Here is a 24,131-nt window from a genome sequence, read left to right on the forward strand (position 1 = left end):
CATTCCCGTCTTTAATTTTCTTCTTCTGTATACACCAATGTCACAGTTTGCCTATCGGACAATTATTATGGGACAACAAACAAAAGTGTACCGGACAATAATTATGGGACAGAGGGAGTAAATTATTGTTCAATTTGAGAAACAATTTTAATAAAGGAGGGAATGAGCAATGGAGAATCCGTTATCACAATGGGCTTGAAAAAACTTAGTCATGGAATATTTCGAAAATCAAAGAAGAATACAAGAGGAAATCATGAATAGAGTATGAAAATCTAACAATGCATGCTACCAACTGAGCCAGAGCATTTTCAGAAAAAGGGAAATAGATACCAAATCTAAACTGCAAGTGTGCAATCCAGTAGTGGAACTAATTTTACTATACGGCAATGAAAGCTGGCCAGTAAGAGGAAAAGAACTAAGATAAATAACAACAGTTCAGATGAAATGCTTCCGTAGAATACTTGGTAAAACAAGGAGATAGAGTACGTAATAACAGAACAAGAGACAAATTAAATCAGAAGCCAATAGAAGAAAAACTGACACAAAGACAATTAAAATGGTTCAGACATGTGGTAAGAATGAACGTAGATAGAAAAACAAAACAATTAATGGAAGCTAGAACAGAGGGAAGGAGAACAAAAGGAAGACCCTGGAAGTCATTCACCAAACGAATAAAAGAAATGAAGAGGATGGCAAAGGAACGAGAGAGATGGACAGAATGGATAGAGGCAACCCCGACACTATAAGGCAAAAGGGGAAAGAGGAAGCTGTAGAAGACGGAAACTAAATAAGAAAAAAGAATGAATTAAAAACTTAATTCTCCACGTTGATTTTTCACAAATGATATAACATTGCAAAAAGGTGTTTGTGTACAATGACATGTTCTAAACACATTTTTCATGCATTTGAAATTGTAAAACAATGCACATTTGGCATAAAAAGCAAATTATGACCTTTTTTGCTAATTTCAACACATGTTGTGCTTACAAAATCCATAAAATTTCAATATTACTTGAGCTTTAGGCTTTAATTTTATTTTTTTAAAATTAAGGTGTGTTATACATGGATTACTTCCGACAGCTACATGAAATCACATGTAAATCAATGTTTCTTACGATTTATCACATTTTAGCGGAAAGTTTTGCATCACTGAACAGATTGGCAGGGTTCCGTCAAGCCATTGAGTGCACACCTACCTCACATGGAAGCTGTAACATCGGTTTTTGTTGTGCAAGAAATGATTTGCATTACTGATCAAATTGACATGGTTTTGGTGGAGATGAAGCACACACCTACTGCCAGATTGGAGCTGTAACAACAGTAGCATTTTGTAGGTTTGGTGCGTATTACTCACAATTCCAGAATATAAAAAGACTTTAAAAATTTTTTTTAACGTTAAAAACTGTACTTACGTATGCGAGTATGTTGTTCCCATTTTTCTTTCTGTAGAACTACGTTTCGGAGATTAACTATCTCCTTCTTCAGGTTCGTATGAAAAAACTAGGTACTTAGCATAATACCACGTCGATATGTAATATAAGGATTGTGGACAAGGGTTGGTGTGGATACATTTAAAATATTATATCCTCGCCCTAGATATATATATATAAAGAGCTCGTCGTTCACTAAAAAACTTGGCACAATAAACCTATTATCAGTTAAAAATGTTAAAAATCTAAAAACCTGCATGTATCACTATATACAACTTGCAGGTTCGGCCATTCCTGCCCAACTCTGTATATGCAGGTTTTTAGTTTTTTAACATTTTTAACTGAGAATAGGTTTATTGTGCAAGTTTTTTAGTGAACGATGAGCTTTTTATATACCTCTAAAGGTAAAAAAAAAAAGGTAAAGTGCTCCCCTGTGCTTAGCACCACACCATGAAGGCGTATAGGGGTGTGGGGGTAACACCCCACACTTTCTTGATCCGGTCGTGAGTGGGGGTGATGTGATCAGCATCACGCCCTGACCTCCTTTACCCCCCAGGGTTTCCCCCAGGTACCCATGTTATTCGACGATAGGTGGGTGGCAGGGCCGCTTCCAACGTTAGAAAAGTTCCCGGATTTGAGCCGGCCGGGGATCAAACCCAGGACCTTTAGCATGGTAGTCAGATGCGTTACCAACTGAGCCACCACCTCTAGGGCGAGGATATAATATTTTAAATGTATCCACACCAACCCTTGTCCACAATCCTTATATTACATTTCGACGTGGTACTATGCTAAGTACATAGTTTTCTCATACGAACCTGAAGAAGGAGATAGTTAATCTCTGAAACGTAGTTCTACAGAAAGAAAAATGGGAACAACATACTCGCATACGTAAGTACAGTTTTTAACGTTAAATTTTTTTTAACGTCTTTTCATATTCTGTAACAACAGTATTTATTGCACAAGGAAACTTTTGTATTACCATGCGAGGAGGTGCAGTTTTGGTGGAGATCAACTGTTATGGGAGCCATAACATCAGCATTTGTCTCACAGGAAATGGAAAATAACTTCCTCTAAAATCATTTCCAAAGTATGCATCATGAACAAGTGTAGGTTATGTGACTTAAAAATTAAAATACTAGATTAAAAGCAGAAAGAAAGTCTAATATTGGGGAATATCTAACAGAAAAGTGTGCTAAAATAAAATTGAAATATTTGAAAAAATAACACCGAAAAGTACAAAAAACACACCAAAAAATTAAGGTCACTATGCATAGCTATTTAGACGATTTTTCAGTAATTCAAGAAAAAGAAAACTTCAATTCATGTAACAGTGAGGGGGGGGGGAGACGGCAAAATTACATATTAAGATGATTTGGACATATATAGAAAAAAAAATTACGAATTGAAGCTATAGGAAACTGACTGCTGGTTCTAACTTTACTCTAACCACCCTCCTCAACAAAAATATGGCACAATTTCACAAAAAGAACAGTGAAGCTTAAAAACATAAATTCATTTACAAAAAGAACAAGGTAAGACAAATTGATACTCGCCTATGATAATAGATCGAGCATTAAACAAAGTAAAAAGAACAAACGATGAAAAATCAAACAAGAAAAAGAAAAATGGATAGAAATTACATACATTAAAGGGATTCTGAAATATAAATGCTAGGGAAAAAAAAAGAGGATGGAAAACAGCATATAAACCTAGAAGAGAAATAAGGAATATCATTTTAAAAAAATCAGGAATGCTGTATATACGAGGGCATGCTGAAAATTAATGCCTCCTATCTTTTATTGGAAAACAGTTGAATTTATTTGAATAAAAGAAATTCACGTAATTTTCTAGAACTTCATTGTCCATATCTACACAATAACTTTTTCCACATAATCGCTCTGGTGATAAACACACGTCTGCCAATAAGAGACCAGTTTCTTAATGGTGCCACTGTAGAATTTTTGACCACGACGACAGAGCCACAGCCTCACTTCTGTTTGCACTACTTCATCAGAATCAAAGTGAACTCCTCTCAAGTGTCCCTTAAAATTTGGAATGCATCACCAAGTTCGTACCTCTGAAGCAACTATTGGCTAATGTCTAGTGTCTTCTGTTTCATGTCAGGGGTGAGCTTGAGGCACAAACAGTGGCACAAAGTTTTTGGTATCACAGATCTGCGATTGGATATACTATATGGAATAAACATCCTCCACACACAATCAAGTGATAGAGAAAAATAAATACAGTGGAATTGTTTCAGCTTGATCCCCTGAAAAATGTTTAACCAAGTTATAGTGTGCCGAAGCTGATTACCGATGTATGAATTTCGGCATCGGCAAAAAACTGATATTTAAATTGGTACCGATAATACTACAGTTTAACCTTGTAATGAGCTTTATATTTTAATTTTGTAAGATTTATTGAAAATTAGGTTATGGGTCTTCATCACTGTAAAGTTTTCGTGATAAAATTTTTGCTAACTCTCATTCAGATAATAATCAACCTACCACAAAATCAGAAATAGAACAGTATATTGCTGAACCAATTATTCCACATGACCAGGATCCGCTGTTGTATTGGAAATTTAAAAATGAGTATCCATACCTGAAGCAAGTGGTGAGAAAATACTTGGGCATACCTGCTGCATCAGTATTCACTGAAATTGATTATTATAATTATTATTATCGGTACCAATTTAAATATTGGATTTCTTTGATCCCAATACTGATGCCGATATGTCAATTTCTGTTGCTGGATAGATTTGTGATAAGAGAAGTAGGTTACTTCCAGAAGTGCTTCCAAAACTAGAGTTTCTGAAGTTGAATCTGCCAGCATCAAATTTACAATATTAAAGACAAGAATTCTTTTTGCATTTCAAAGAACTGCTTGTGACTAATGTTAAATATTTGGTAATATATATTTTATATGCAATTAGAAATGTTTATAGGAAATTTATTTTTGTCATGCTGAAAATAACATTCCATTTCTGTGGAAAAACCTTATGTATCAGAATCGGTTAAATATCTGCATCGATATTAAAGTAAAAAAAAAAAGTCAAGTGCTCCCCTGTGCATAGCACCATACCATGAAGGTGTATAGGGGGTGTGGGGGTAACACACCACACTTTCTTGATCCGGTTGTGAGAGGGGGTGATGTGATCAGCATCACGCCCCTGACCACCTTTACCCCCCCGGGTTTCCCCCACGAACCCATGTTATTCGACGCTGGGTGGGCGCCGGGCCCACTTCCATCGTTAGAAAAGTTCCAGGATTTGAACTGGCCGGGGATTGAACCCGGGACCTTTAGCATGGTAGTCAGATGCGTTACCGACTGAGCCACCGCGGCCACTTCGATATTGGTTCCAAAAATTATCAGCATTGGTAAATTTTCAGCTTCATCACATCACTAGTATAGTGTGAAACAAGTGCTGTTGAACACTAAAACTGTACTAGAATCACACACATATTTTTCCAAGATAGTACATTGGTAGACATTGCAATTGACACAAATGATCACTTATGCACAATGAGAGCACAGTATTCTTGGAAGAGTGATGTCATAGACACAAATGTTGAGAAAATCACGACCGTTACTGCTCTGTCGTATTAAGTGGGTGTTATGAAGTCTTCTCACAAGGTTGTTGAAGAACTTTGAACTACAAATGAGATTGCTCCAGATAGTTTCAATCTTGTTACATCGTGCAAGAGGTTTTGTTTGTTGTCATGAGCATTCAAGGTTGACAACACTGAAACAAGCGATGCAAGGAATTCTATAAATAAATTTACAACAATAAGGAACATATTTATTTTTCTCTCGGTGAGTATGTTACTGTAAAAGAAATGTTAGAAGCCTTCCATGATAGATTTTTGCATTGGTGGATTCTCGAATGTGTTACATGTTAGAAATGGAGTCTTTTGTTGGGACACATGTATCTAAGACCAAGTAATACTGTGAAAAGACAATGCACAACTGGTTTACTGCAATGGATTTGCAAATCAACTTGTAAGAGAAGACAACCTTACAGAGAGCAATATCTTAAGGAAAAACAAAATGGAGCTCCTCCTGAAACTGTAAACTCATGATAAAGCTTGTGAAATGTGACCTGTTATAAAATATATAAATAAATGTATTACATTAAAACATTGAATAATATAAAATGGTAATATTAAGAAGCACACCTCAAAGTGGAAAAGAAGATGGATGCACAGAATAGAGAGCCTAACATCCGGCCACCAATTTTAGATTTTTCAACTCCCTGGCATTTTATCTGGAAGTGAAGGTCTACAATCTTTCCTCTACTCAGATCTCGTATTTAAACTATGCAGCATCGACTTTATACAAAAAAAAGAACTCAGTAAATGTATACAGGGTGTCTACAATCTCGTAAAAACAGAATTCCCTGACTTTTCCAGATTCTCGAGACAAAAGCAAAAATTTTCAAAAACAAACATTACACAGTGGGCCAGAATTCTGAAAATGGGGACAAAAATCTGAATTGGTGAATAGGGATACTTTACGCTGTCAGTATTTCTAAATTAGAATATAATACACACAAAACATAAAATGATTGAAATTCTGTAATTATTCACATAATGAGTGCAAACTATTAAAGTAAAGTCTTCTGTACAAAGAATGTCCCATGCTCATGTAATGAGAAAAACTACGGTTTGCAACATCACATAAACTCAGTTGAATCATGTGCTTGTTGACAAGAAAACACTAATAAATTATTCCTCGTGGTCCAGTCAGTATAGCGTCTGACTGCCAAGGCGGGACTTGGGTTCGATTCTCGGTGTGGGTGATCTACAGTTGGAATTGTTTATGGCCATAAAAACGGATCTGGGGTTTACACACAACATGTAATAAATGGGTACCTGAAGGCACACTGGAAGGGGAAAGGGCAGTATGGTTGTCATCGCATTACCTTCACAAATGAGTGAGATCATCATGAATATGTACACTCTCAACATTCCCCTATATTCTTTCATGGCATGGTGAATTTCACGTACCTTACAGTATGATATATATATATTTGGTCTAGGAATTAATTCGTGCGGTTGTTACACACACATTGAAGCTGTAGTTCAAACACAAAATACATAAATACCTTAAGAAAAATATTGTCCATCGCGAGCCACCACTTTCGCCCATCTGTCAGGCAAGTTACGGATTCCGTGGCGAAAGAAGTCCTCATCCTTTGAAGCGATTCAGTCAGAGACCCATTTTTCGATATCGTCTGAAGAAGTGAACCGCTGTCCAATCAAATTGTTATTCATGCAATTGAACAAGTAGTAGTCCGAAGGAGCAACGTCTGGTGAATACGGCGGATGGGGTAAAACTTCCCATCCGACATTTTCTAAATAGGTTTTGACCGGTTTTGCGACATGTGGGCGAGCGTTATCATGTTGAAAAATAAGTTTATCATGTCTGTTCTCCCATTCTGGTCGTTTCCTGGCCAGAGCTTGCTTCAAACGCATTAATTGTCGTCGATAACGTTCTCCATTAATAGTTTCACCCGTTTGCAGCAGCTCATAGTACACCACACCTTTCATATCCCACCATATGCACAGCATAACCTTTGCACAGTGAATATCTCGTTTCGGTTGTGATGGACCTGGTTCACCTGGCTTCACCCAGGCCTTTTTTCGTTTTGGGTTCTCGTAATGGATCCACTTCTCATCGCCAGTAAAAATGCGATGCAAAAACCCCTTTCTTTTCTGTCTTTGAAGCAGCAATTTGCAAATGGTTTTTCGTCTTTCAACGTCTCTGTCTTTCAATTCATGTGGAACCCAATGTGACATCTTTTGAATCATTCCCATGGCTTTGAGGCGTTTGGAAACTGTTGTTTGATCAACGCCTAATGCTTCTGCAAGTTCTTCCTGCGTTTGACACGAATCCTGATCGAGCAATGCTCTCAATTCTTCGTCTTCAAATTGTTTTGGCTGTCCAGGTCGCTCTTGGTCTTCCAGGCCGAAATCACCACTTCTAAACCGTGCAAACCACTTCTCGACACGTTCGCTCAGCTAGCGCATGGTCACCATACACTTACACCAAAATACGATGACTTTCGGTAGCACTTTTCTGCATGTTAAAGTAATGAAGCAGAACACCCCGCAAAAACACTTTATCTGGCACGAACTGCGCCATGTTCAGTTGACTACAAAATGCTGTTGTTGACGCGTCAATCAACTGCCCTATACTACGAATAATAGCGGTGACAGGAGTTTTCAACGCATGTGTGGCTACACGGAACTGTGGGACGATACGCTCGTTACGCCATCTCTTGTCCAGGTGCACGAATTAATTCCTAGACCAAATATATATATTTTTTAAATTTCACTGTGTTCAGATACTGACAGACAAACCTTAATCTTCACTTTCACTGTTAGCAGTGGATAGATTTTCATTTGTTAGGCACAATGCTGGAGTTCATCTGACACTCAGTGATGTCGAGCAAGTGAGTCATGTCTTCTAAGAGCATACATGATTTTATAGGAGGCAAAAGCCGAAGACTTGTTATTAGTGGATCAGATGAGATAAGCAGATCATGCAAAAGATCATCACTGATATAAATTCGAGCGCTCTCGCGGGCAAGTCACTCTCTTAATGGTCTGGAGATTCTCGTTTCTTGAGCCTCATCCCAGAGCTGCCGAATGGAAGAACAGCTTCTGCTCTGGCATCTGGACCGTGAAAGAAGATCTTGTGTACGCCATCGGGCATATAATACCACACACATTCTACTACTAGAAGTTTCGCAATTTCCAACACATATTCACAAAAACTCTGGACGTTAGTTGCCTTGACGATTGTGTTTACAAAATAGTTGCATCGTTTGATTAACACCTCGTTGATGCCGGTGATTTCGACTGGCTTTCTTGGGATTCTGAATGAATTGATGTGTTGTCGGAGCCACTACCATCTTGTTTAGGCTTGTCGATGGCAACGTCCACGAAGCGTTTGCTTGGTCGTTTGGCTTTCGGACATTCGTTTTCGCTTTGTCTTCTCAACATGTCTCCTCCCTCTTGAATTCAATTCGATACGACATGTGAAAGAAGATCTCAAGAATCAAATCATGTGCACGTAGGATTGACAATTAGAACTGAGTATTTGGCAAAATTGTTTTAATTTCTGTTGGCCAAGCATCACAAATGTAACACACCTTAGCAGATGATGTACTTCTCACTTTGTTGCAAACTAATATCTGAAAAACTGTCAGATCTTCCAGAATGCCAGTTGAGAAGTATGTAGTAGGACTGAGATGCTGTATCTGGTCTCCAATGGATCCTGATTTTGCTCGGTTTACGTTAAATACTGCATTCCAATGCAATTCTGTTTCAACGCAGACATCTTTGTCATTGTGAAGTCATTCTTTTTACATTTCGTAAGTGCGAATAGGCACAAGTTGGCAGCCAATTTTCTCTTGGTTGCATTTGTAAGACCCACCATCTTCATCCCACCTAATCCCACAAATTCTGAAAGTCAAAGGGAAGAAACATATGTCATTGCAACTCAGCTGAAAACGGTAGCGTGTGAATCGGCTTGTATAACAATACCCACAATTCAGTACATAAATTCTTACTCCACCCACAGAAAGTACATACCTTGATGATATGTAGAATATGTGCCACAGAAGCCCACACAGATAACGTTCTGACCAGTCTGAATGGGTGAAACTGTGCGAGAGATGTTTGTGAAATGGGATTTGGTAAATGGGTGGTGGGTTTTGCCCACCTTAAATCCTCCTTTACGCTAACACCCGGATGGAACAATTTGCATTTTGAGGCAGCCTCATCATTGTTCTACAGGGACCTAATGGTTTAAACGTTCTGTTTTCAAGTAGGAATTTCGATTTTTTGTCCCCATTTTCAAAATTCTGGCCCACTGTGCATCAGTGCAATTACTGTACATGAACATGTCTAAAAAAAAAAAGTGACTATATTTCAGCTAAATGCACACTTAGACTTCCACTCAACCTAGTATTGAAATATTTACTTGTAAAGGTAATAATGAGAAGGGAGACTCAACAGTACAGCGCCTTGAATAACGTAGTGTGGAAAACGGCACGGTTCTGCGCTCTCTGGCTGGTTTCACTCGAAAATGATCCGCTAGAGGCGCTGGTGTTGAACCCGGTGCTTGGTATTCGTCTGCTTATAATGGAAGTAAATGGAGTTTTTGCTGCAAAGTCTGATTCTTTTACATGAAGCATTGCTATGAGTGTGATAATTGCTATGATATTTGGTACAGTGGTCGCAAAGATATTAACGAACATTGTAGACAGTCGACCACGTCCTGTTATCGTCATACTTTCGTTAATAATACAGGAGAAAAAATATGCGTGGAATGCTCTTGGTAACTAAATTTTTGTGTATGAATTAGGTTCATTATTATTATCATCATCATCATTTCTTTTAAAGATATACACACTGAAGCATTTGTATTTTTGATATTTACTGTCTCTTTTCTTCCGATTTAAACTAATTGCGGCGATGATGATTGCATGAAACGACAAGGGGAACCCCACAAAACTTTCTTAGTGCTATCGACAGGCAATGTATGCTATGTAAGGCAACTTTCAAACCAATGGGACAAGCGACACGGGATGTTCACACTGTCACACTAATGACACACACTTCCAGACTGTAAAATAGCATTCATTGCACATGAGGGTTCAAACAGCAAATGACACGTTCATATGGCGTATTCGCATGCTACTTGTTACTTCGGTCGGAAAGCTCCTTAAAGGAAGGGTGCTGAGACCGAAGCGACACGCTACAGGGGGAGAACAAGTGACATTGTGCCTTCAGTCTATTAGCAAGCGTTGCTTGCGAACAACAGATAGGCGACACGATAAACCGCACATTACAACAACAGATCTAGGCGATAAGCCACACGTGTCGCTTTGTCGCTTCTGCGTCGCTCAAACTGGGCCATTTCCTCAATAGCTTGCAACATGTTGCCGTGGTTTGTTGTTCGCGCATACGCGATGCAATGAGTGTCTTGCTTTAGTGAGATTGCGCACCAAAGCGACAAGCGGCACGCGACACTTATCGCTTGAGGATTTCACCAACCGAACGCTGGCCTGTGCTTCCCGTCATGCCACTACGATGTGAAATGTTGCTCTTGATTGGCTTGTTTCCAAGCAACATGTGTCACTTCGGTATGAAAGTTGCCTTGGACCAAATGACCCGTGTCGCTTTGGTGTGAAATCCTCGTATCGTTTGTCGCGTGTCGCGTGGTAAAATCTCCTTGAGGAAACGGTGCAGTCAGAGCTTGTGTCCCTACAGTTCGAAAGGCTGCATTGATTTCCGACTGCTCGCTTTCAAGCGACATTTGTGGTTTGTCGCTTCGGTATGAAATATCTCTCAGGATACTATTTATATTCTAATAACATAGAAAAATAAACTCTAATACACAGTCCAAGACCTGACGTCCGGAATCACATTGCGATGTTTCTTCTTGTGTTGCGCATGCATGCTATTTATTTATTAATTTTATTTTACTTTTCTTTCCAAATTAATGCCATTTCGTGACTGCAAATCACTCTACAAATATAACTGTTTCCATCAATTCATGTACCGCCTTTCAAGACAAACAAATCTACATAATATATTCAAAAAACTAACTAAGCCACAATACTTTCATAAGAAAATTAGCGCCCGACCCTGTGGCCGAGTGGTTAGCACATCGCGCTGTGATGCCTAGGGTCCCGGGTTCGAATCCCGGTCGGGCTTGGTTGTTTGTGAATGTCCATTCATCAATTTCATCATTTCATCACTCATCCCCATCTTCGCAAATTAACCAAGAGGCACAAAACACGAAGTAAAATAAACTAAATCAATCAATCAATAAGTAAATTAGCACCGACATTGATTGCACTGCCATCTATGTTTCTCATCCGTCTGGGGAACCAGTTTCTTGGGTCGTTTTCCACACTACATTATTCAAGATGCTGTACGCAACAGTATTTGTTGGATACGGGGTGGGAAGCAAGTACCAGGGGTGAGTTTTTATGTTATACTTGCCATGTATTGAGCAATGAATAATAAAGAATAATTTTCTATTAAAAAATTATAAATTGTTGCATAATACATAATCAGGGTGGCTACAAACAAGAAGAAATTAAATTCCCTGACTTTTCCAGGTTTTCCAGGATACAATTTACATTTTTCCCTGACAATTACAAACTAAACTAAATCGATATTTTTGCAAATGGAAATAATAAACTCATACAGATCCAGGTATGGATTTGTTAAGTAACAATATTATCTTCTATGAAATTGACTTAATTTCTATATTCTCTATGATTTGAATTCAAACAGCAAAATAGTGGATTTGGAAAATCATTACAATTCACAAGGTAGGGAAGGATTATGGAATTTTATTATATGCAGTAAGTTTAAAATAAAATACTTGATTATTTTTAAAGTTATGACTAAATGAGATAAGAGTGAAGAGTGATTGATTAAGAAATATAATTTGTAATTTATCAGTCTCCTTATATGTACATTCTCGGTATTATATGTTGATATTTCCACTGAGGTTTGGAACCCTCTGCTTGCAAGAACCATGAGTGCGGACTCATTTTTCGATGCATAAAGGTACTCTCTTCTCTGTAAAGCAAACAACTTAACTCTTGCATATAAGTGAAACAATTGAATTGTACAACAAAAGAAAGTGTCATATTTCCTTACATTATCAATGAGATTTCTGCTTCAGTACAGTATATCCAAGTGAAGTACTGTGAAACTGACAACATGCAGTTATACCATTATTGCTGACGAAAAGGGTATGTAGGTATTTAGAAATTTAACACAAGAAATTTATAGAATTGCACTGTATAGGTAGGTACCTGATTTAGCTAACCACACATTAAAACAGGAACACTCTGTTAATAACAGCTTCTGAAAGTTCATATATGAGCGGCATCCTGAAAAAAGCTCCAATGGTGCCTATACACAGCACTAGTGGTCGGAGAGCAACACACACATATGCAGGCAGGAAGATGTGGCATGTAGCTGTAATCTAGTACAGTCGCAATGCAGCCGTTTTAGGACAGTTGTAAGTTAAAGATTCCAGCTCTCATACAGTCTCCCACCAACTGTGATGTAGCCTACATGTAGTAATCAGATTTTTCCACACTTAGGATTTGGCACAGAGCCAGCAGCAATCGTGTGAGGTGTGCAGACCGGACGTCGTGAGTGATAGTATGGTCAGACAATGGTGCAGAAAATTCACGGAAGGCCAATCGAATGTGCACAACCCCATACAGCTGAGTACACGCGGGCTCTTTGCACCACTTCAGGTGAGAGATCTTAGACCACTTCCTGTACAACCCTGGCTTTGCATATACCGACAAGGATTTGACAGCTGCACTGTGGTAGAGATAGTGCCAGTCTTTGCTGTCAGACACATATACCATGGGCATACAAAATTTAGTGCCATGCTACGACAAATGCCAGAATAATGGTGTTGATTATGCCAAAAATTAGGTTAGAACTCACTGTTACTAATCCAATAAATTACAACTGATATTTGGTTTTATTTATGCCTAATCGGAAGGAACCTGGATTTCTTGTTATCTTTTTTCAAATTGGTTTATTTTTTTATTTTTTACTATTCGGTGTTATTTTCCCCAAAATTCACATTTTCATTTTAGCGCATTTTCTGGCAAATATCTGAAATTATACCTTCATGGTGTTTTTAAACTATTTCAAATTGTAAGTCACATGGCTTACGCCTCTTCGTGAGAGTTTGATATTTTGAAAGTTATTTTGGGAAAGGTATTTTCCATACCCCCTTTTTAATTTTACGGTAAGAGTTTCAGATAATGGAATTTTCTCCGTATATACTGAAGGGTGGATAATGGCCATAAGTGGCAACGCATCCAAAAAATTTACATCAATCAATCTCACATAACAGATACCTATATATTATGGCACCAAAAATTGGCATTACCTTTTTTTGACTTGTTAGTGTTAAGTTTTCCAAAATTCGCGTTTTTGTTTTAGAACATATTTCTGCCAAATATGCCGAAATGTAATATTCCATTGTGCTTTTAAACAATTATTTTAAATTGTAGGTCACATGGTTTACGTATTTTTGTGACAGTTTGATATGTTGGAACAGATTTTAAGGAGGTAAAAGTAAAGTGCTCCCCTGCACTTTGCCATGAAGGTGTATAGGGGTGTGGAGTTAGGGACCCACACTTTATTGATCAAGGCTGAAGGTGGGGGTGATGAGATCAGCACCATGCTCCTGGCTACCTTTATCACTCAGTTTCCTCCAGGAACCCGCTTGATATGATGCTGGGTGGGCGCCGGAGCAGTTTGAATAGGTGGAAAAGATCCTGGTTCTCCCCTGCAGGGGATCGACTCCGGGTCTTTCGCATGGTAGTCAGATGCCCTAACAACTGAGCTCCATTATTTCTCGCTCAACAAATGCCGATGGCGCACACTTAGCTTGGTGATCGCTCGACACATGCCAATAGTGCGCACTTAGTTAGGTAATAACACATCTCGCGCAAGAAATGCTGAAGATGTGGCTCCCGTGTGACGGTAGATACACACTCGATCTCCTGTTAGAACCCTGCCACTTTGCTCTGTGATGCAAATGGTTTTGATAGAAGTTGAAAAAATCGTGGGAAATACATGATTTAATGTGGTTCTTGGAATTATTTCATGTATAACAAGCATTATAGTTTACTCTTGAATAAAATGTTGGAAAACGTGCACGTTCTATGTAGACAAACATGGCCTAGAAAAGACAAGAATGTTGGATTTCATGGAATTTTTCATTGCTTTAGGACATCTCTTTTAAAAAATCACTAAAAATGCCAACAACAATTTGCATTTTATGCCAAATTCGCATTATTTCGATATTATTTCAAAAAATATGTCCAGACATCACCGCACATTCAAAAACACAACTTCGCAGCAATTACCATTTTTCACGGTTTTAGCGATTGCGAAAAATCAATGTCCCTACTAATTGGAGATTACTTTCTGGCCACCCCTCGTATAAAGTGAAAATTTAGCAGGGCTCGCAGAGAAAAGTCAATTCTTGAAGAAAGTGATTTGCTTTTATGATTGAATGATTCGAGTACATATGATATTAAAATATTTACGTATTTATTATAAGTATTTTATTTCATAATATTGGACATTAACTTCACTCAGTGAGAGAGTAATGACCATCTCTCACGAATTTAAACAGACAGTACAGAGAGTGGCGTTAATTTCATTGAGTTGCAGTGTTGCAGTAAATTTGAGGTTGGGAGCATGCACTTGCCAATTTTTATAACGTCCACCAATGCAGTTTTATGTTTCACTTTTTCATGATAGTATTCAATATATATCCCATTTTGTTGGATTCTTCTTGATATCTAAGAATAGTGCAATGTCATTGTAAACGTATGATAACTTGCGTAAAACCAGTAATACGTCAGGATGATGAAAGAAAACCTTTGTAAGAACTGCTACATTAAATAAGGTGAAGTGAGCCAGAAGAGTAATAAAATTTAAGCAGCATATTTGCAGTCTAAAGTTCTTCTTGTTTGTGCATGCAATTTTGGTTGGATGTTGCAGTCCGAAGACATCCAACAAAAATTAATTCAATACGAGTGCCAAGCATGCAATTTCTGTCGCGTGTTGTAGTGAGATACTTTGTCGGGTGGCGATATTCGACAAAAAATCGTATGTATCAATGGAGCCTATTTGTTTTCATGTTCCTTCAAGTTGTCCAACAAAATGCCTTACTGCAACATCCGGCAACTATCTGACGGCGCCACCCACTCCCATCCCTTCCATCTGTTGATAGTTCTGCCCCCTTACTACTCCCATACGGACAAGAAAAAATGATAATTCAATGCATTTTCCACATAATATTTAGAGGCTTAACACATTTTTCTGCACCTCCGGAAATTTTTCTCGTGCAGAGTTCCCTAACGATATCTTCATCTTCATTAAAAAAAAAAAAAAAAAAAAAAAAAAAAGCAATCAAGACAAAATTCTGAGATATTTCCCTGACTTTTTGGGACACCTCAAATTCCCTGACTTTTCCTGGTTTTCCAGGTCTGTCGCCACCTTGATAATTATAGTACAATTTAGTAACATATGTATTGTTCCCAACAACAATTTAACAAACAAACACCAAAAATAGCAACAGAAAGTAATAAATCCAATAGCCACCTATTGTAGTAGAACTACTGGTAATACTCAGTACATCAAACTAAAGGATAGCTTGTCAACAACAAGTGTTAAATTTCTTGCTTGCCCTTTCTTTCTTTCTTTGTTCAAAAACCTACTCTTAGTGTACTATAACAAAAATGTAGACTTTTTCCAGAAACACAGTAAATTTCCCAGACATTTCCATGGCTTTTCCAGAAAAAATAAATTCCCTGACTTTTCAAGGACTTCCAGGTTATTCATAATGGTAGATACCCTGAATGTATCCCTCGATGCACAAAACATATAAACTAAACAGAAATGACAAAACATTGAATTGAACTGAGAAGAGAATAGAATTTGCTCTGGCAGGCAAGTGAAGAGTATCATCCAATACAGTTTTGAAAGAAATAACAATTATACTGCAGTCAAAGAGCGAGATTAAGATAATTGAGGGAAGAAAATTGAAAGTTACATATTACATCAATGTATTGTACGTAACACTACAAAGAAGAGTTTGTCTTAACCTAGTTATGTTCTGGGAAAACTTTAAGAGTTCTCTCAAACTCTTTCTTTTCTATCCCTAAAGATGAGAGATCAGAAAATTTTTCAGAACAAAACTTTCGCTATCCTGAGTAAATCTATTCATCATTCATCCTCAGTAAGCTTAAAAACAAATAGTACTGTTCTGGTCCATCAATCAATCTCACGTGTTGAAAAATTTTCATGCTCCAGAGTCAGCTTATTCAGCACCAAATTCACTAGATTTATTCACAGAGTTTTCATCCAGTTTTGTGTGCACTGAAATACACCCACAATTTGTTCATTTAATCATCACTCATTCTCATCATTGCAATTAGTCAAAGTGACAGAAATGTGACGTAACATGACAAAATTACAAACTATCAGTGTTCAACTGATTACTTACCTACAAACTAGTGATGTGATGAAAATTAAAAATTTTACCGATGCCGATGTACTCAACGATAATTTTTGGAACTGATAGCAATGGCGATATTTAACCGATTCCGATACATAAGATTATTCAACAGAAATGCAATATTATCAGCATGATAAAAATAAATTTGTCATGTACATTTCTATGCACATTATATACATGTATGTATATACAGCACTCATATATTCTCAGAGATTTAACATTAGTACACAAGCAGTTCTTTGAAATGCAAAATGAATTCTTGTTCTTAATATTGTAAATTTAATGCTGGCAGAATCAACACGAGTTTTTGAAGCACTTTTAAAATAGAAAACTTATTAGAAGGTAAAATACTACTATTATCGGAACCAAATTTACGAGGTGGTATCAAAAAGTTTTGAGACTAGCTCTGTTTACAAAAAGTACTTTATGTATTTATATTCACACACTATCGCCTTCAAAATAGTTCCCTTGCACAGCAGTACAGCACTCCTAGCATTCCTACCACTTCTGGAATGTGTCCTTCAAGTCTTGTTTACAAAGTGTGTAAAGCACCTTCTGTCATTCATGCTGGATCTCCGCAATGGTGTCAAAACAGCGACCTTTGAGCTGGATCTTCATTTTCGGAAAGAGGGCGAAGTCGGCAGTAGCCAAATCTGGCGAGTAAGGTGTGAGATTTTGTTGTTTCTGGAGAGAAACTCACACGTAGAACTCGGTGACAGGGTGCATTGTAGTTATGGAGCATCCAGTTTTTCACACACTGCATGATGAAATCACAGACATAGTAACACACGTGGTCAGAATAGCATCAGTTGCATAGCTCCCGATGTACACAGGACAATTCTCTTGGCACACTGAGTTATGAAGGCCGGTGCTTCATGTAATTGTGCATGTAGCCTTGTGCTGCCATCTGCTGGCATGTTACAGAACTAGTTTCAAAAGTTTTTGATACCACCTCATAAACATCGGATTTTTGCTGATGCCGATATGTCAATTTTGGCCGACATTCCTGCATCGGTAATCGGCTTTGGCACATCCCTACTACAAACAAAGAACCAAAAATAACAAAAAGTAATTAAAAACCTACTTGAAGCTCATAGTAGTCTGTGGCAAGGAATTTAATGCTTTTATTGCTTTCCTGTAGTTTCCTCTCAAGTATTCAAGGTAGGCTTTCAGGTAAATGGATCCAAGATTCTGCAGGGAAAAGGAAAAAAAAATACCTCAGTAATAAATCTTCAATTTTTAAAAAAAATTACACTGCAACTTACTCAAAATTATGTTTAACATTCATAAGCTGGCTGACTCATTTCTGGCCACGCTCGTGCAGTCTTCTTCCGGATGTTTCCGGTGGGAAACGTAAGATGTGGTCAGACGTGTTTGCTTTTAGCTCCTGTGTACGGTGAAGTGGAATGAGATGGGGATTTCCGTGGAACAGTGGCGGCTGGCAATTGGCCTTTTCCGCGTAACCCTGCATGTGAGTAATGCTGGTCGGAGACGTGTTTGTGGTGACAATGAGTGCTACTCTGCATATGGCATTGTTGTGTTTATGTTACTCATTGTAGGCAGTGTTGAACTAAACTCCGGTCCACCCGCGAATATGCAGTCTGAAATTAGGGAACTAAAACAGGTTATGCTTCAAATAAAATCATCTAATGAAGCAATCATGTCTGAGATGAAACAACTTTCTTGAACTGAGAACAAGCTTGATGGGCGAATTGAAAAGATTGAAGTGCCAAAAAAACAGTTGACAAATGATGTTAACGAGCTTCACTCCCATGTACGCTCCCTTGAGGACCATATCGACGACTTAAGAAACTTAGAAAACAGATCCAGGTGGCAAAACCTTGTCTTCCATGGAATAGCTGAAACTGAGCACGAGACCTGGGACGACTCGGCTGTGGCTGTGAAAAATTTAGTCGAAAAAATCTCAGTCTTCCACTGCCATCGGACGACATACAGAGGGTGCACCGTACAGGAAGACCACGATCTGGGCACCCTAGACCTATAGTGTGCAAGTTCTTGCGTGACACAACCAAAGAAAGTATTCTAAGAAATAGTAATAAAACTGAAAGGGACTAATTATTATATCAATCAGGATTACAGTTTTGAAGTCAGAAATCAGGAAGTCCAGATCCAGACTGTCCATTGAGAAGGAAGTCCAGATCCAGACCGTCCATTGAGAAGGAAGTCCATTAAGGAGGAAGTCCAGATCCAGACCATCCATTACGAAGGAAGTCCAGATAGAAGAATATACAAATTGAAGAAAAGAAATAAGAAAAAACATATTGAGATAAAACTTGACTGTAGATGAGAATTATAGAGAAAAGTAGTTCATCATGTAAATATTCTATTTCCATGTATCCTTGTTTATATAATATAGTTGTTTAAACGTCTCCATTGGAAGGCATCCTGTCTGGTTTTGTTGTCTACAAAGAACCCTACCCTGTAGATATTCTAGCTGCTGTAGATATTCTAGCTGAGGTTTAAGATTAAGATTCATGCACCTTGCACCAAATAGAGGTAGCACCGCAGGTAACGGAAGAATCTTGAACTGCATTCCAGACAACCTCCTTGGACGGCCAACTACAGGATCCTCACTCCCCCTCCCCCCCTTTCCATCAGTGAGCATACTTCAACAAAAGCGGACAATATGCCTCGCAAGGACTTCCCCTCCTCCAAGGGTTTCAACAATATCCCACACGTCAGAGCTGCATCCAAGAAAATTCCTGAGACGAGGAAAGAACAACAGTGAAATGCAAACAATTAATAGACAGGCAACGAAATAATATACACGTAAGTAGAGATAATACTCAGTCCATATTTACGATCGCATATCAAAATGTAAGAGGTATACGTACTAAACTTTCCGAACTACACAAAAGTGTACTATCTAATAATTATAGTGCAATTGCAATTGTTGAAAGCTGGTTAATACCCAGTATTAAAAATAGTGAAGTGTTAGATGCTAGGTACCACATTAACAGACATGACCGTGAAACCTCAGTAGGTAAGAAAGATGGAGGAGGTGTTCTACTTGGAACACAAAACAAAATGTCATTAATTCCTGTCGACATGCCAAATATGCCAATACAATGTGTACTAACTAAAACTGTAATCAATGATAGTATGTCAATTTTTATGTGTGTAGCATATCCCCCCCAGTATGTCCACCCGGGTCACCCACGTTCCTTGAAGCCAATTTTAATATACCAGAGATAACCAGCTGCAACTATGATCTCAGTAAAGGTTCACCTAAATGCCAAGCTCTATATAACTTCATGTGCTATTACAACCTTACAAGCAAAAACAATGTCGTCAATGCAAATAACAGAACTCTAGATTTAGTACTCACCAACATTGACAACTTGCACGTATACAACGAAACCCAAACCCTAGTTCCCGCTGATAAACATCACCCCCAACTCAGCATTGAAATACTCTATAACAAAAACTTCAAATTGAAAAAAGACAAACTGACCTACAGGCGAAACTTTCACAATGCCGATTTAAAAAAAATGTAAGAGGAAATTTCCAGCATCACTTGGAAACAAATCTTTAATCAATGCCATATTAATCAAGCACTCAACATTTTCTATGAAAAAATTGAGGATGTCTTCGATAAAACTGTACCCTACAAAAAGTACTCTGCTACTGCGACTTATCCCTGTTGGTTCGATAGTGAAATAATCAGAGCACTCAAGAGTAAATCGCATCATCACAAGAATTGGAAGCGAGGTTTAGGAAATGTGCATTATCATCGCGAACGATTTGTATTCCTACGTGAAAAAACAAAAAAGCTAATTGAAGTTCCGTATAATACAAAAATGAAACTGAGAATAATATTAACCTTGATATAAAAAGCTTTTGGTCTTTTCTTAACCATAAGGATAGGAAAGATAAGAAAAAATCTCCCACATACAAAAATGGATCATTATCCAGCAAAGATGAAACGCACATGCATTCACCCTACATTTCCTTCCAACTTATAAGAGCCACCCCGCTACGTACGATTGTACACTCATTGAAGGACACAAAATAAATGAAGTTCTAAATACATTTGAACTAAATGATATTTATATCCCAGAAGTTGAAAAAGCAATAAAAAGTCTCAAGCCTAAGAAATAATGTGGTCCTGATGGCATCCCACCATACATATTCAAAGGATGCGCTCACGTACTTGCTCCCCCTCTAGCTAGAATCTTTAACTTGTCCCTGACTAATGGTGAATTCCAGACAAAATGGAAAACTACCATCGTGTGCCCTATTCCTAAAGGCAAGGCAGCCGACAAAATTGAAAATCACAGGCCAATAGCTATAATGAGCACACCTGCAAAGATTTTTGAAAGTATAATATTTCAATGCTTATTATCGCATATAATGCCTATACTCTCCCTGAACCAACATGGCTTCTTACCTGGAAGATCCACCGTTACAAACCTCTCTCTTCATACTAACTTTATAGATGCAAATCTTGAAAACAAAAAGCAAGTCGATGTCATATATACAGAAGTATATACTTTAGTAAAGCATTTGACCAGATTAACCATGATGTCTTGTTAAGTAAACTAAAATGTTTGCACTTAACAAAACTGACACTTGACTTCTTCTCTTCATATCTCAGAGAACGTAGACAACGGGTCTGATACGAAGGTATGATAACCGACAAATTCTCAGTGCTTTCAGGGGTTCCCAGGGATCAAACCTTGGCCCTCCCTTATTCTTAATATTAATAAAGGACCTTCCCAACTGCTTGCAAAACTCTATCCATGTTCTATATGCAGATGATCTAAAGTTCGGTAGAATTATTGACAACGACAGAGACTCTGAATCCCTGAAAAAAGATATAACTGAGGTTACCAAGTGGTGTCAACTTTATGATCTGAACCTCAATGTAAATAAATGTTTTGCAATGACATACACACGTAAAAAGGTACATCTGAATTATAACTACAATATTGATAACACTAATATAAACAAGGTCAATGAGATCAAAGACCTAGGGGTTATTTTCGACACTAAGCTAACATTCTCCTCCCACGTCGAAAAAATTGTGAACGAAGCTTACAGAAACCTAGGATACATGATAAGAATGTGGAGGGATTTCAAGAGACAGGATACTCTAAAAACACTACAACGCACTGGTCTGATCGAAACTGGAATATGCTGCCGAAATATGGAACCCTGTAAGCAAAAAATATAGCCATAAAGTAGAAATAATACAATCAAAATTCATAAGATACGTAGTTTTTAAGGAAACTGGAATATATCCTCGCATTGAACCATATCAATCCTTGGTTAAACAAGTTAACATGGCTTTCCTCAATGCCAGAAGAAACGCACGGTTACTTTGCCTCCTGTACAAAACCATCAACAACAAAATCCAATTGCCACAAACACTCGAACAAATAAAATTCAGAGTTCCCTGCGTCAAAACACAACCAAAGGCTGGCTTGTTTCACTGCAAAACCCTCAAAACCAATGTAATGAAACAATCGCCTGTTCGGAGTATGTGTGACCTTCGCGGAATTCAAAAGAGCAATAAAATATGTAGGTGACATAATCAATGTATAACCAGTATCCAAATTTGTATTGATATGATTATAATGTATTATGTATATGCATGTGTGTATATATATTTGTCAACTATCAATAAGAATTATTAAGGAGTTATTCACATTGTATTGATAATCTTGTACTGTCTGAACACTGTAACTGGGATTTATCCTGTTGTGTTCTATTGAATAAATAAATAAATATTGTCATCAGATTGCAATGAAACTTCACACACATATAATGTGATGTTACTAATGCACACAAATTTTCATTTGCAAGTAACTAAATAAACAACATGAATAGCAGAGAAAAACAAGAGCTGTGATCGAGTTCTTGCAAATAGAGGGTTGTTGGGCACCGGACATCCATAGCAGGCTGCAGGTGGCATATGGAGAGGGTACAATTGACATTAGCAATGTTAGGATGATGAAGTTCCGAGAGGAGGAAACCTCGGTGGCAGACCTGCAACAGCAGTGACAGATGAAAACCGAGAAAGAGTGAAAGCATTCTGGGACAGAGAGGTGTCATCTGTACGGACTTCTTGGAATGTGGTGCGATGAGAAGTGCTCAGTACGTGCAGGCTTTAAAAAAAGTTGATGAAAAAGAAAGCACATTCCACTGAACAGAATTGTTTTGCACCATGATAACGCCCATCCCCATGTGTCAGTGGAAACGTCACAAGCCATTGCCAAAATGGGTGGTCAGTAATGTCCCACCCAACCCCCTTATAGTCCTGAATTAACCCCCATCAGACTTCCATTGGTTTGTCCCTCTCAGAAACAACCTTTGTGGACAGCATTTTCAGGATGTGGAAGATATTAAAATCACTGTGAATGGATGGGTCAAGAAACAACCTCCGACCAGAGCAGATTCCAGCATTGAGTTGAATGGTGGCAGAAATGTGTGGAAAGCAAAGGACAGTATTTTGAATAGGTGCCAAACATGTGTATCTATTTTCACACAAACTTTTCAATTGTTCCTCCTTCACATAAAATTTTTACATCAGAGAAAATGATAATCCAGAACAATATACAGGTATTGGACATTGAAACTGAAACACCTGTGTAAATAGCCTGGGATATTCGTGGGACTCACCAGAGCCATCTGGTAGTTGAAATCGTACTTATGGGCAATGAGTCACGTTTGGGTCCTTGGTAGTCACTCCAGTACAAGAGGTTAGTCAGTGAACGTCAAATCGTGTGTGTAGAGCGATATAATGGGGGACGCACGAAAACGGAAAACCACCGCATCGGCAATCACCGCAGAAGTGAATACACACCTCACAGAACCTGTGTGCACAAAAACAGTCCGTCGATACCTGCATAAGGCCAACATTCATGGCAGGGTTGCTATCCCGAAGCCTTTCATCAGTAGCACAAATGCCGTAAAGCGGGTTCAGTGATGCCACACTCATAAAAACTGGTCGTTGGATGACCAAAAACGTGTCATATTTTCGGATGAGTCCAGCTACACCGTGTTCCCAACAACAGGGAGAGTGTTCGTCTGGAGAAGTCCCTCTGATGCATACAACCCAGACTGATTGGTACCCACAGTCAAACATGAAGCTGGATCCATGATGGTGTGGGGTGCAATATCGTGGCAGACCTTGGGCCCACTAATTGTTCTCGAGGGTCGTGTCACTGCCAAGGACTATAGGACCATTCTGGAGGACCATTTACACCCTATGGTTCAAACACTCTTCCCGGACGGCGGTGCTGTGTTTCAGGATGATAACTGCCCTATTCACACTGCTAAACGTACCACAAAGTAGTTCGATGAGCATGACAGTGAGGTTGAACATCTGCCATGGCCCGCTGAACATTATTGAGCCTGTATGGGGTTTGTTAGAGGATCGAGTGCACCCTCCACCATGTACACGTGCTGAACTTGTCGCTGTGCTTCAGGAGGAATGGTTCCAAATCCCTCTGCACACGGTGCAGGACCTCTATTGATCCTTCCCACGTCGTTTTGCTGCTGTACTGGCAGCCAAAGGTGCCCCAACACCTTATTAAATAAAAATTATGGCTTTCTACCAAGTGTTTCAGT

General features: G+C 38.4%; 1 protein-coding gene across 1 annotated transcript in view; it reads right to left on the reverse strand.

The window, feature by feature from the left end:
- Positions 1-24,131, reverse strand: part of Not10 (CCR4-NOT transcription complex subunit 10) — a 132,816-nt gene that overhangs the window by 64,477 nt on the left and 44,208 nt on the right. Inside the window, exon 6 of the mRNA XM_083139457.1 lies at positions 17,620-17,726. Within this exon, the coding sequence (XP_082995583.1) occupies positions 17,620-17,726 (107 nt within the window). The remainder of the gene's footprint in view (positions 1-17,619; positions 17,727-24,131) is intronic.

This window comes from Lepisma saccharinum, chromosome 17 (genome assembly GCF_977018435.1).
Source record: "Lepisma saccharinum chromosome 17, izLepSacc3.1, whole genome shotgun sequence".
NCBI classification, from domain to species: domain Eukaryota; kingdom Metazoa; phylum Arthropoda; class Insecta; order Zygentoma; family Lepismatidae; genus Lepisma; species Lepisma saccharinum.